Raw genomic sequence first — 14,307 nt, forward strand, 5'->3', positions numbered from 1 at the left:
AATGGGAAAATCCGGCCACCGGATCAGCCTTTTCCCTGATCCGGCCACTGTATTCAGTTCTTCCCCTCTGCACATGCCCGGAGTGTCTCTCTCTCTCCCCGTTCTGCCTCCATACCTTCTGTCATCCCCCGTTCTGCGGCGGCTTGTGGCCAGAGCCGTATCAGGCACCGTAAGTAGCGCCGCATCTACTTCCAGTGTCACCGTTACAGGCCGGATCCGTCAGTCCGGCTTTTTGCCGCATGCCGCCGGACGTGAAAGTAGCCTAAGCGTTTCCTGAGTGGAAAAAACCGCATGCATTGGCACAAAAAGCCAACAATGCATTAAATTTAATGGGAAGCTTCTTTTAAGCGTTTCTGCTGCATCTGAGCCAGCTCAAACGCTGCGGAAACGCTTAAAAAAAAAAAAACTCGACGTGGGCACACAGCCTGAGGATTGAGACAGTTCCTGGACATATTATACTGGTATGTGCTCAAAACACAGTTTTATCTCATTGCTGAGGATAGCAAGCTTTTCTACAGGTTTTGTTAAAAAAAGAAAAAAAAAACATGAACAGGTAGCCGGGGGCAGCAGATGAATACTGCCAGCACTGAGACTAATCCTGCGAGTCCGGCATCTCTCACCCAAACTGAGCGATTCACAGCTTTTCTTTTGTATATAGCGCTGTTAATTAAGGCCCCGTCACACACAGCGAGATCGCCGATTTTGTGACGCCACAGCCATCTCGCCAGCGACATCGCTGTGTGTGACGCATCAGTGACCGGCCCACCCGCCGGATCGTCCTGGGCCATTTTTTGATCGTTGGTCTCCCGCTGGCCAGCATGCATCACTGCATGTGACAGCGAGAGACCAACGATCAGCGACGCTGGGAGCTGGTATCCAAGGTAAACAGCGGGTATCTAAGAGCCGCACGGCTCTTAGATACCGTATCCGTATTACCTTGGATACCAGTTTGCTCGCTGGTCCTGATCGCTGGAGGGGCTGTCTATGTGACAGCTCACCAGCAATCAGCTAACCATGTCCCAGCGATCCCATCCGCGTTGGATCGTTGGTGGGATCGCTGGGACATTGAAGTGTGTAACGGCGCCTTTACTGTGTGTGAACAAGAGATGCAGGACTTTCAGGTTTTTTTTTTTTTTTTTTTGTTTTGAGTCCAGGCAGTAGACTTTTATTGTACAAAAATAAGGAGTCATGTAGAAAACTATGATTATCCCGGAGCTTAGGGCCTCCAACTTTCTCTGAAGTTGCCCTCACACAGGTTATTACAGGCCTGATATTTGCTTTTCGGATGAAGAATTATGACATACAGCATTGTAGCAATTTTTTAAATTTTATACACCATTCGCGATAACTTTACCAGGATTCAGAATATTGTTGCTTTACACCTAACAGACCAGTAATCAGGAAGCTGTTAGAAAAAGATCTACCATCTAATTCAAACCTGTGTTATCTGTATTTTGTTTTAATTTAGCATTTTCTTTTCATATTCCAGTCTTAAACAAATTTTAGAAATCTTGCAATTTTCACACTGGCCACTAGGGCTCATTTAGGCTCATGCTTCATGTCTTAATTCCACAGTTGTAGTAGGGAAGGGTCATTAGTATAGATTTGAGTTCTCAATAATTAGTATTAATGACGAGTCTACATCCCAGCCCTCGTCATGTAGGCAGAAGCACAATGAAGTTTTAAAAAGCATAAAAAACTCCACCCTGATGGCTGACCTGTATTTGGTGCAACAGATGCTCCGTTCTCAAATTTGAACTCATATGGTTAAAAGTATTAAACAAAAAAATAAAAACATAGATCATGAACAGTGCAGCGCTCCAGCCCATGGCCATCTTTCGAATGTCGTGTGCACGCATCTGAAGACCTGGCTGTATGGGATCACGAGTGTCCTGTTTATTACCCTATAAGATGATTTGAGTTTTCAAAAAGAAAATAGTGGACTAGTCATGTAGAAGGTAAACACCTGTCCACTCCATTAATGAGAACAGGGGAAATGTCATGATATAATAAGACATTAGATAGACCGCAGAGCAGCTGTAAAATTTTTAGCAATGTGCCTTTTTGTGGTGGCTTGAATGCAAATATGACCCTTTACTCAACTACTCAACTGAGCGCAAAATATACATCACATTCAGTTTTCCAAGACCACCATAAGCAGAAAATGGTCATACAAGCAGGAGCAGCCCACGCTATGACCATTGGGGGTCTAGCCCTGGTTGATTCCATCTTTTCTATTTGGTGGCAGGAATCTATTCAGGACACTGCTCCAAGGAACTGTATTGTTTGCAAACTAACAGGTAGTTAATAGACCTAAGGCAACGTTCACTTGGTCAGTATTTTACATCCTTATTTGGAAAATACTGACCTAATATTGAAAATGGCCTAGGGTCACATAAAGAGGCTGGGAGGCAGCGATCATCAGGCCCCATTGCTATTGGTGACATTACCTCCCACCTCTTTAGGGCGTTAGTTATCATTGCTGCGGATGTCTTCCATGCACATTTGTTGCAGTGTAAAACATACACGTCTACTGAAGTACAAAGTAATTTTTCACCTTCACTGCTTTGATCCCATTTCTTAAGAAAAAAGCTGGATGTCTTGCCTGGATTTAAAAAAAAATCCACACAATGGCGGAATTTCTATTTTCTCCCCAAAAAGTAATTGACGTAAGCCAACCTATAAATTAAGACTGAAGAGTACTATATAAATAAATAAAAAAAAAAAAATTAAAGAGCAAAAAAAGTTACAACTCTTTGAAATCAATTGTGAAAAAAAAAAAGTTGCGTGGTTAAAGGGTTAACAGAGGTGATGACAACTAGTGACGAGCGATCGAACATTCTGGGAGGGATAAGGAGTTATCAGAGTATACTCGTGGGCTAACAGAGTGTCTTTGCTGTCCTCGAAAAATATGTTCAAGCTCGAAAGGCTGCATGTCTCGCGGCTGTTTGACAGCCACAACACATGCGGGGATTGACTAACAGGGAATCCCTACATTTGTTGGGCTATCAAACATCTGTGAGACATGCAGCCGTAGGGATTCTTTTTTGAGCACGCCGAAGGCTCTCGGTTAGCACACGAGCAAGCTTGGGATAACACCTTATCCCAACACGTTCACTCATCACTAATGACGACATAAAAAATTATCTGGGTCTAAAACTTATATATTTTACTACCCATACAAGTGTATGATGATGTTATACTGGCGTGCTGGGTCAAAGCTCCAATTCCTCTTCACCACTGATGGGATTTGTTGAAAGGCAATTTCCTAAGTTACATTAGAAGAAATTGAACTTCTTAACCTTACTATAAGGCTGTAGGAAACTACATAATCCCCCCAAAAATCCTCATCTTGAGTGTAAAGCCCCCGTTACACACTGCGATATCGCTAGCAATATTGCTGTAAAGTCACCGATTTTGTGACGTAGCAGCGATATTGCTACATGTGATACTTACCTCCGACCGGCCCCCCGCTGATTATCACGAGAAGGTCCTGGATCATTTCTCGTCGGCCACTTCCTGCTGGGCTTCCTGTGGCGCCGACGAGCGACGCGTGGACGCGGGCGGGAGGACGTTAGGATCGCCGCGTCTGACAGGTAAGTAGCGACCCCAGCGAAGTCGCTGGTGAGATCTGCCTGTGTGGCAGCTCACTAGCGACCACTTAGCGATGCACCAGCGATCCATATCGTTGTCGGGATCACTGGTGCATCGCTAAGTGTAACGGTACCCTAACCATCATTTTATATAAAAATCACCAGCGATACACAAGGATTGACACACGTTATCCGAGTCACTGTGAGACGTTGGGATCATAATTACAATGGAGTTCTTTATTTGACAGCTCCGCAAACAGAACAGAAAGATTTTCATGTATCTGAAAAGTAAAAACGGTAATAGACAGACCACAAATTTGTTTTATTCTTGCCATGCTGAAACAATTAAGAATTGAAAACAAAAATAAAACTAAAAACAAAAAAATATTATATATGATTGTGCTCACAGGATTAATAAAACCAAAATTGGAAGTTAAAAAAAAATTATATAAATTAAAAAATACATATGAAACTAAAAATGGGCACAGAAGAGAAATAAAAAAAATATAAACTTCCCAGAGAGAAAAAGGTCAAAGTTAAGGATAACTTGGGAAAATACATCAAATACTTAGAAATCGAGAAAACTTCAACTATAGCTTCTGATTATACATATTAATTTACCCATCGTAAAAATAGTTACATACTTTGCCATTATATTTTCAGTCAAGGTTTTTTTTTTTTTGTGTGTGGGATTTTTTTTTTAATTATATATATATAGATTTCTTTAAAGGTTTATATTAAAAAGCAACACTTTCATGTACATAAAACTGTACAAAACAAGGCAGCATCACAAGCAGGTAAATTAAATTTTTTGTGTTAGCCCCTTTCCATTGGTGGACACTGCCGATACCTCAATAGGTCAGGAGGCAAATAGAATCAACACTAAAAATCTAAAAACAGGCTTTGATTATTTTTCTTTTATACACCCCTTTTTCTTAAACTTGATACAGAATGCGAAGTTGGGGATAAAACCCAGACTATGCCAAATGTAGCCATCGGAGAACCAATTTTACCATCATGACCGAATTTTAACCTTTGGTTTTTGCCCTCGGAAAGTAAATGCCTTGAGTAGTCATAGCGCAGGCTTAAAATGCTAGAAAGTCTTTATAACAGGAGCAATGACCTGCTCTCATATTGCACATACAATTTAAGAAAAACAGGATCGGACAACCAAGTCAATATGGTGTAAAAATAAGAGATCCATTATGCCCCGTTAGGATTAGTCTACATTTTTGACACATCGTATTACCATTTGCAAAAATTTGGGAAGCAAAACTGATTAGAACTGTGCATTTATGCAACAATGCTAGATTTTATGTTACACATTCATACAGAGATGGGAAATTACAGCACTGATTTTTTTTTTTTAAGTTCCTTTCTTGTATATAAGCAGCCACGCCAAAAAGAGGTCATCTATATATCGGCGCACCTTTAGTCCACATCTTATCTAAGCCTCCACAACCTGGTCTAGAACGATTGATTCTTTTTGTTGCCTACAGATCCAAAACTAAGGTCCATGCACATAATGCTTCCATCTAAAAAGACTCACCCCCCCCCCTTCTAAAAAAAAGACTATAGTGTTCAGGTTAGACTTAGCTAGGTCATACACTCAACACTATAAACCTACAATAAATAGCTTGCAAGCACCATGAAACTTAGGTAAAATGACTTTTATGGCATGCAAATAATTGGAGGTGGGTTAGAAAAGTTTTATAATTAAAGTAAACTGGGTAATTACCCTCCCATCACCAGATAGTTCAAAATCTATTCTTTCACTTAGATGAACATGCAGTGGTAAGAACTCTATTACAACTCAAATGACGACGTCGAGTAAACATAGATAGCCGTTTCCTTACAATAGGCAATTGTTCTACCTCCTAATGTTCGACCCCACAGGAAATCTGTGATGTACTTTTCTGGCATGGGAAACACAAGGCCTTTTGTGATGAGGACTGCAGTGTTACAATACAGTATACAAGCTAAAAATGTCCCATCATACTCCGCTTGTCATCCATTCAAAGTTTCTTATAGAACGTAAGACTATATCAAGTGTACTACTTATTTGGCCAAGCAGTTTTTTTTTTGTTGACAGCCGTCATATTCTAAGGAGGCGGAATGCGTCAGTCACTCGAGCTGTCCAACCTGGGTCTACATATTGTGCATAAAATGTCAAGAATGATTGCGCCACGAAAATAGACTCTTCGCAAACAAGATCTCACCCACATTAAAAATGCAGCAACAATTATACGTGCAAGAGAAACGGATGTCCTGAAGTGCAATGCAGAAAATGCCGAGGTGAGAGGAGGCGAGTGAGGAATTAGATAGCAAGTGAATGGGAGACAGGAGTGGATAATTAAGAACCTACCCAGACAGAAATGTGTTAGAGATGTCATATTAGATCATGTGGGAGCGTAGCACAGCTCTGACACCGTCACCCCTCACTAGCAAAGCAAAAACTGTCAATCTTCCATTCTCCTACAGGTCTCTAAGCTGAACACAGAGAAACAATGGCTAGAACAGAGCAGAGGGTGGAAAGCAAAGCATTCCAGATTGGTGATGTGCTAATGAGAAATTAGCTTTATAGTAAACAGCTGCTGAGAGATCATGATGGAAATGTAACCCTGTGCTGCCAAAGACACAGGGTTAAGGAAGCACGAGAAACTAAGTCTTGATGTGTGGATTATTGTTGAACGTCTATTGGACCGTTTTTCTTCTGTAAGAAAGCCCCAAACCACAAAGTATTAATAATGAGACCCAAGCAAACTTAAGATATGAAATTACTATGATCCAGTGACATCACTGAGGCATAAGGCACAAAGCAATGTCCATAAGGCCATTGATGACGCCCGCCACGCATCTATGCTCCACAGGAGCCTACATCACCAATTCCCTTACATCGAGTCTCATATCGTCTACTGGGGCCTACAGAATAGAAGTTAAAATGAAATATTGGTTCCAGTTGGATGGCGTTGAAACCATTAAAATTTGATAAATGACGCTAAGAAACAAACCTGGAAATGTACCCTAAGCAACTACATGATTTTGGGAAGTCCGACATTGTACCTTAATGTAGCGACGCTTTTAAAATTCAGGTAGTATCATCAATGGCTTTTAGTTGGAGCTACACTTCAAAAAACTGGCTACTTCTATTGTATATTAAAAAAAAAAAAAAAAAAAAAAGACGACTCTCTAAGGCAGGTTTCACACTACCGCAATTCACTTTACCTACACAGATCTGCTGCAATAAACTCAACAGCTTCAAAAACACACAGATTGTTGAGTTGGGGTCAGGAGACGCCACAGAGTCTGAATTTCTAGGTCCACAAGGTCAGTGAATTGTGGATGTGAGAAACTGGCTTAAAAGATAAAACATTGGAAAACACCAAGTGTAAAAAGGGACTGAAAACTTCTGCTTGCATTCATGTCCTGAATCTTTCATGATGTTCAAGTCTACGGGAGAGTTATTATAGGATATACAGTGGAATTATAAAGCAAACTATCCAACTGCATTCCACATTAACCTAAAATAGAAAAAGTGAAGGTCCACCCTTGAAAAAATAATTTCAAAACTTTATAAATGTGATCACGGTACTTTTTTTTTCTAATAGACAGGTCTTCAGAAAAATTATGGATACCATTATACAATACAATAATGGGGTCCACTGTGCCACCCTTGGTGTCTGTCATATGACAGATCCAGCCTTCCACCAATTTCTCTGTTCTACTTCTACGACAGAGAAGAACAATGAAATTGACAATAAGGATGTAAACCGAGCCATAAGTAATAACTTTTCTGACTGCTTTTAGCTACCATTAGAGGAACCCAATATATTGGGCTTGTACATTAGATTCAATCGTTTTAACAATGAGCAATTACTTTCTAAGCTTCACCATAAAAGGCTTTGGGCGCTCAGAACTTTTTCATTTAATTATGGCTGTGTGAAGGACATAAGAAAATTTTTTGCAAGGTATTAGAAAAGGAAACCTGGTTATATCACAAACTCAGCACAGAATATTGGAACTAAAACGACATGATACGAAAAGGTTCACATTTCAGGTGAAGACCATAAAAGGTCCAGGCCGAATATGGATCTCCTGACCCGAACGCAACAGCCCATCCGATACTGGTTGTTCTTGATACTTTTTTCCCCTGTTATTTTCTAATTATTCACCAAAATTGAATACCAAAATAGTTTCATAAGACAGTAGTGAATAGCATTATATATTGCATGAAAAGAAACATAAAAGAAAGAGAAATACACAACAGAAGCATAGTAGGAATATCCGGTGACATGGACAGATGGCACACGTGAGGTGGACGTTATCTTAAACCTGCTAATACAATATTTTATAATAGTAAGAATCCGGGCATTTTACATTTTTATTTAACAAATCTCTCCTGTGGCACCAAACAGTATGGATCATTATTATGCCACTGGTTTTACGGAAGAAATGAAGATATACATCCTTTAAATACCAGTAGTCAAATACAAAGCATTCCAAGTTCTCTTCTCCATGCACTCCGTGTATTAAAATGGAAAAAAGAATAACTGTAGGAACCCAACCCTCTGAAAGTAGCTTGGCATACGAGTGCCGCATTTATACGTCCCCCTCGTAGGATACAAAACCTTCATTTTATTAAATTGGTTACAGCTTCTGCCAAAACACATTGTAGAATCACCAAATAGTAAAGTTTAGCTAAACCCCCCCCCCCAAAAAAAAAAAAACATCAAAACTTGTCAGATCAGAGCTCGTGGTGCAATTTACAGTCGAAAGCGTAATAACAAAAAGGAGCAACTTTTGACTTCGCAAATCTCGGCAGATTATGTGCAAATTAGTATGTATTACAGAAATATACACATGAAACTTAACCTTTCTACTCTGGTTTTAAGGATTTCTCTCTCCCAATTAAATAGGAAAAGGAAGTAATGCCACTGAATACACCAGCCTACATGCTCTTGGAACCAAAAAACAAAACCCAACCGGCTGTGGGCCATTTGGCAGAGTGTAGTCAAAAATTAAATTACAATAAATAAAACAAAACAGAAAAAGAAAATAAAAAGGGATTCTTGCAACGATAAAAGCGGAAGTCAAACAGACTTAATCTTCATTCAAAAGGGATTGTATTTACAGAAGTCTACATGAAACGGCCAGTCAAACTCGCAGCTTACCCTGTTATTGATGAGTTGGATATGCAGATAAATTACAGTTCGGTCCCCATCAGGCTGCCCTTTTGCAATCATCCGTACTCATTCAGTTGGCACCTTTGGTATAGAATATCCCCCATTTTTTACCTAAGGACATTGACACCAGATATTTCACCTTCAAACTGTGGTTGAGAACCAAAGCCTAAGGGAGAATCCATGGGAATTTGCTTAACTCCATCGAATTTTCATCGAGGAGGAACAGTCCTTACATTTTAGCAATAGCATGCAGTAAATGTTGATTAACAAAAAGGTGACCGTACATGAACTGTATTATAAAAAAAATTTCAGGTGTGATATCCTTCTAACTAAACTGAGCTCAAAAAGAACAGGAATCATCTAATCCAGGGTCCCACAACTCCAGTCCTCAAGGCCCACCAACAGGTCATGTTTTCAGGATTTCCCTTGTATTGTACAAGTGATGCAATTATCACCTGGGCAATACTAAGGAAATCCTGAAAACATGACCTGTTGGTGGGCCTTGAGGACTGGCGTTGGGGAACCCTGATGTAATTGATGAATCTCCACATGGATGAAAAACTCACAAAGTCAGCATGCCATTTTTAAGTAGTCAAATTTTGGGAAAAAAATCAAAAAATTATTACCTTAATACACTGAATATCAAAAATATTTCTATAGCATTTTATTAAAATTTACGTCGAAAGAACCTTAGTACCATGTATGAGACAGGACTTTTGGTAATGTTTGACACCAGTCTACAAGAACAGATACGGAAGTACCTGAGCAGAACCTTAAGATTCATTTCCAGGGGGAAGTTGTGAGGCTCTGAATGTGCCTATATATATATATATATATATATATATATATATATATATATATATATATATACACGTAGAAGAATCATGTACTAAACCTAGTGCCAAGTGTTTAACCAAAAATAAAAAAACCTCTACCAACTGTCATTCATTCACCACAAAGACGGTAACTTCTCCTATAAATGAGGACATTCAACCTATGTACCAGAAGAGATGACAGCACCAAGAACACCCTTCTTTAGGATTCTCAGACACAAACCACAATGGCTTATAAAGTCCACCTTTGCTTTACAGTTTCTCATCTTTGGCCGAGAAACATAACGCAAGTTCCCTTTTTATATAAAAACTTAATTTTTTTTTTTAAAGAAAAATGTGCTTCCCCTCTCTAAATCCAGTTCTGACCTTTACGATAATGAATTGTCTATGTAGAGGGCAGTTTCAAATTTTACATAGGAATAAGAAAATAATTAAAAAAAAAAAAAAAAAAAAAATGGAAAACTGAACAAAAAAAAATAAAACACAAAATTAAAATAGGCATAGGCCTTGAAGCAGTTGCATGGACCATAAAGCAAACGTCTTTAAGTTCCTCTCAATAGGTCTCCTTCATTTAAAGTTAGCCTGGTTTAGGTCTGTATCTCCCAATTCTTCCTTTTCTCCTTTTAAGTTCAAACCATGCCAAAAAGTGAATTTCACAGGTATATCTCCCTCTTGGCAGATTGGGAGGAAGGAGTTGTGGTGTGCTGGAAGTCAGCCGTTTGGGTTAGGGGGATTTCCTCCATAGGGGAGTCCGTACATGGCTCATGGCTGTTACTGGTAAAGGCACTGTAAGTCGGTAACAGCTGGATGTTGGCCATTTTGGTGGTGCTGTTATTGTTGCCTCCAATGCGGTCCTCTGGAATTCTGGGGTTTCCATTGCCAATCTGCTCTTGACTCCCCTTGTCTTGGTAAGGCACAAAAGTGGAGAGCTTCAGGGCATTCTTGGGCCTGCGGTTGGGGGATGGCTGGCCGGGCATCCAGCAAGTATCAGAGTGTCCATATTCTGTACATTCCCGCGTGCAGTTTCCCGTCATGGCTACATCAGGCAGTGGTCTGAGATCTGAACAGAAGAACAAGGAAATATTTTGGTTAGCGGTTCAATAATGCAACAGATTTATCACTTTTAATATGACCTATCCTGTACCCCTTGAGCTGCCATGTACTATAAGAAATTAATCAGATCTTGAAAGTGTAAAAAGTAGGATTGTGGCTTCATCAGTGTTCAGACTATATTCGGCATGCTACAAAAAAGCTATATTCAAATGCTGAAAACACACATGGCATACAGGGGAACAAAATGTGCACACAATGAAATAAGGTTGTCAAAGTATGGCTGTGAGAGAAACAAGATGATCGTGGAATACTTGCCAAATTACGCAAATTGTAACCTATAGAGAACCAGCTCACCTGCATTATCAGAAAAGTGATTGCACGATAAATTGGAATATAGCTACAGTATTGTTATTAAGCAAATACTACATTGGTTTTGTTCTAGCTACGCATGAAGCATTTTTTTAGAAAATAGAATTCACTAGCTTTGCCAAATTTTTCTTAAGTCTTGCAAAGCCTGAAATTTACCTGAAAAGATGTGTACTCTGGGATCTCTGGACACCCTAGACTAAGCAAAGTTGGCGAAACTCTAGTTGGGCAATTGTGCAGCCAACACACCTTTGGACCGAGTTTAAGGCATTGTTTTTACTGCACTTATTCACCTGAATGTTCAATGCTTTGAAGCGATATGCCTTTTGTTTTAGTATTGGAGCCTTTTTGGTCGTTTTTCCTACCATTAGATTAGTAAAACCCTGCTATGGCCAAAGGTTCGACGTTTGGGGCTGCTATCCAGAAGCGATACCGTTACCTCCGTACTAGCATTTGAGATCTCTAGCCAAATACCTGCATCTCCACGGTGTATATATTATATGCCTATTTGACACGAGGTGCTGACCTAAGCACCTTTATTTACACCGGCTGCAGCCATTTCATTGCTTAGTGATGGTTTCAGTTTTTAAATCCTTTGAGGTCTCTTAGGACTGTATCCAACACACTTTAAGTTCCTTAACACATACAGCCTTAGTAATGGACAAAGTAACCTAAACATACAGGACTATGGGTGGAAGGATGGTAACAGCCTGTTCCTCACACTATCATCTTCACTGCTGTGCTGTCACACACATATTGTGCACAGTTTCGTCAGTGTTTTATGGCTTTCCTTTCCTCTTTGACAAGCTGTGACGTCTTTTCACTCTACAGATTCACCCCAAAATAGCATCTGCATTCCAACTATGAGTCCCTCCTGACTGCCTGAGCTCCGTCATATGATGTGAAAGGTGGAAGTCCTTATGGGAAAACTCAGTCCAGATGTGCAGGAGGCCATTTCAGGCTTTTTTGGTTAAAACTACCGGTAATTAGTTTTTGCTTTGAATCTTTCTACTCATCTCTAGTTAGAATACATTCAACAAATGTTTCTGGAAAACGTTCTGGAACGGATGGCAAAATTGCTTTCAGAGTATCTACTACAATCGCTCAATGACATCAATGGTAGCACTTTAGGTCTCCAAAAAGATACAGGGTGAAACACAAATATAAAGAAGAAACGGATTTGCTTCAGGCCAAGGTTTAACTAAAAACACTAAATGGGTAGATTGATGCTTAAGGAACCATTGACTGAACGCTTATTTTGGTCAATAAATTGAAAATTCAATGAAAAACGTATGCCAATCATGGCCGATCTAAATTCAGCTGATGACTTCAACCCTGAAAAGCCTAACGAAAATGGAGAAATCAAGAGAAAATCAAGTCAGTTGGTAAGCAAAATAACACAAGAGCTATGGACCTTTTCCTGAAATCCTTCATTTCTATTAAAATTAATCTGTTAGTAGGATCAACCCATCTAAGCCATCTATATTGGCAAGCATGTTTTATTAACCAAATATTGGATTTGCCTGGAATATGTAAATGCGCCATTAAGATCTATGGGCCGGACATGGATCTCCATGAGAATCTGCCTCCAGAGATTATTGTAAATGAAAGGGGGTATTATTCGTGTGAGACATGTAATGACTGACAGTCTGCTCTCCTGATCTACATACAAATAAAGTCCATGGAGCCTCATTTAAGAGTCTCAAACACGGGACTAGCCAGATCTTCCTCGTGTTTGAGACTCTTAAATGAGGCTCAACGGACTTTATTTGCATATTCGTGTTTCCCAGGGAGCATTGCACCTAGGATTTCACTGATTGAGCGCCTTTGCCGGCTGCCGCAGTGTTTTCTTTGACTGGTCTCCCTGAGGTCAGTGATTGTTTCGTGCTCATGATCTACGTGTCTCATGCTTCTAGAAGCAGAATGTCAAGGAGATCTATGCCCGGCCCATACATGTTAATCTCTTCAGATAGAGTAGATCTCAAATCATTAGTAAAAAAAAAAAAAAAATGCAGATGACTTAATAAATCTAGACCTTATTAAAAATGTTGCCCATGATTAAGTCTAGATCTTACACCTAGACCAAAACACTCACTTTAATGGCTGTAGGAACCCACAATAATTCCAACTAAAGCTCCTCATAAGTGAAATTAAGAATGGTCCAGTAAAGGTGCTCAATTGTCAGCCTTATAAAAAAAAGATCTTATGGCAACTGAAAATTTGGTAAGAAAGTGGTGCCAGCCAAGTGTATCAAGGAGGAGAAGTCCAGAGAGCAGGTCAGATTCATAGTCACAAAATAGCACATACAACGAATTAAAAGTCCAGATCACAAGTTGACTCTACAGAGCAATCACATTAGTTTCCTCCTATCTTATGCTATACTGGTGAAGCTAAGGAGGCTGAACATTCTGTTCGAGCAGAAATTGTGGCCCGGTGTTCTTAATTTTGTAAATTATGCTGCTAAAATTTGCTTTTGCATAATGTATTGACAAAAAAAAAAAAAAAAAATCAGTCTGTGTGGGAAAAGCACAAGTCAATTTCTAGATGAAAAATGAATGAAAAAGCATGCATTGATTGATAGTGTTGTTTTAGGAGCCAGCGGGAAGCACCAGGCTCAGAGCATGTATATTATTAGCATATACCGATTTTATATTTCTTAATAAAAATTATCTATCGGTGCAATCTACAGTCTACAGCATTTTTTTTATTCTGGTCAGAAGTTGGTCTCCTGTGATAAAACAAAGGTGAAATAAGCTACAGTTTGATGCAACTGTTTGCAAAGTATTTGCAAGAGGCAGACAGGCGGCCCCGGTGCCCCATCAAAATGTCAAAACAAAACATTTAATTACTATTCTTGCTGAACAATAAACCTGACGATTGGGAGACCCTTAAGGTTCACTATGCATTTGCCTCTGTCTGTTTGACAGCTGGTGCATCGCTTCTCTTGGGCCATTAAGAGTCCCATCTCTCCCTCCTCTTTCTACCTCCTCACCGCACATCCCCAGACTCTCTAGGCAGTTACAAATTTACACACTGAATACAGAAATCTACAGAATTTTAGATCCAAAAATAAAATTTAGTAACAAAATTTCTATGTCAAGTGTTTAAAAAATGCATTTACTTGATATTTCACAATTAGGACACAACAACACAATTAAGCTAAAATCACACCAATAACCCTTCAGGTGGAAAAAACAATTATACCTATAGCTACAGCAAGGGTTATAGCTGCCCCAGAGTAATAAAATCATCAGATGCAGGTCATTCGGTAGGGACATC

At 39.6% G+C, this 14,307-nt stretch overlaps 1 protein-coding gene across 8 annotated transcripts in view; it reads right to left on the bottom strand.

The window, feature by feature from the left end:
* Positions 1 to 3,809: 3,809 nt before the first annotated feature.
* The window catches only part of PCDH1 (protocadherin 1), a 220,191-nt gene continuing 209,693 nt past the window's right edge, over positions 3,810 to 14,307 (bottom strand). For 5 of the 8 annotated variants that reach the window (XM_073568024.1, XM_073568023.1, XM_073568021.1 and 2 more), the window contains one exon: positions 3,810 to 10,669. In XM_073568024.1, coding sequence (XP_073424125.1) covers positions 10,263 to 10,669 — 407 coding nt within the window. In that variant the 3' untranslated portion in view covers positions 3,810 to 10,262. The remainder of the gene's footprint in view (positions 10,670 to 14,307) is intronic. The other 3 variants (XM_073568026.1, XM_073568027.1, XM_073568029.1) reach the window with 2 other exon arrangements.

The sequence above is a fragment of the Dendrobates tinctorius genome, unplaced genomic scaffold (genome assembly GCF_039654945.1).
Source record: "Dendrobates tinctorius isolate UK_male_01 unplaced genomic scaffold, ASM3965494v1 ptg000020l, whole genome shotgun sequence".
In the NCBI taxonomy this organism is placed as follows: domain Eukaryota; kingdom Metazoa; phylum Chordata; class Amphibia; order Anura; family Dendrobatidae; genus Dendrobates; species Dendrobates tinctorius.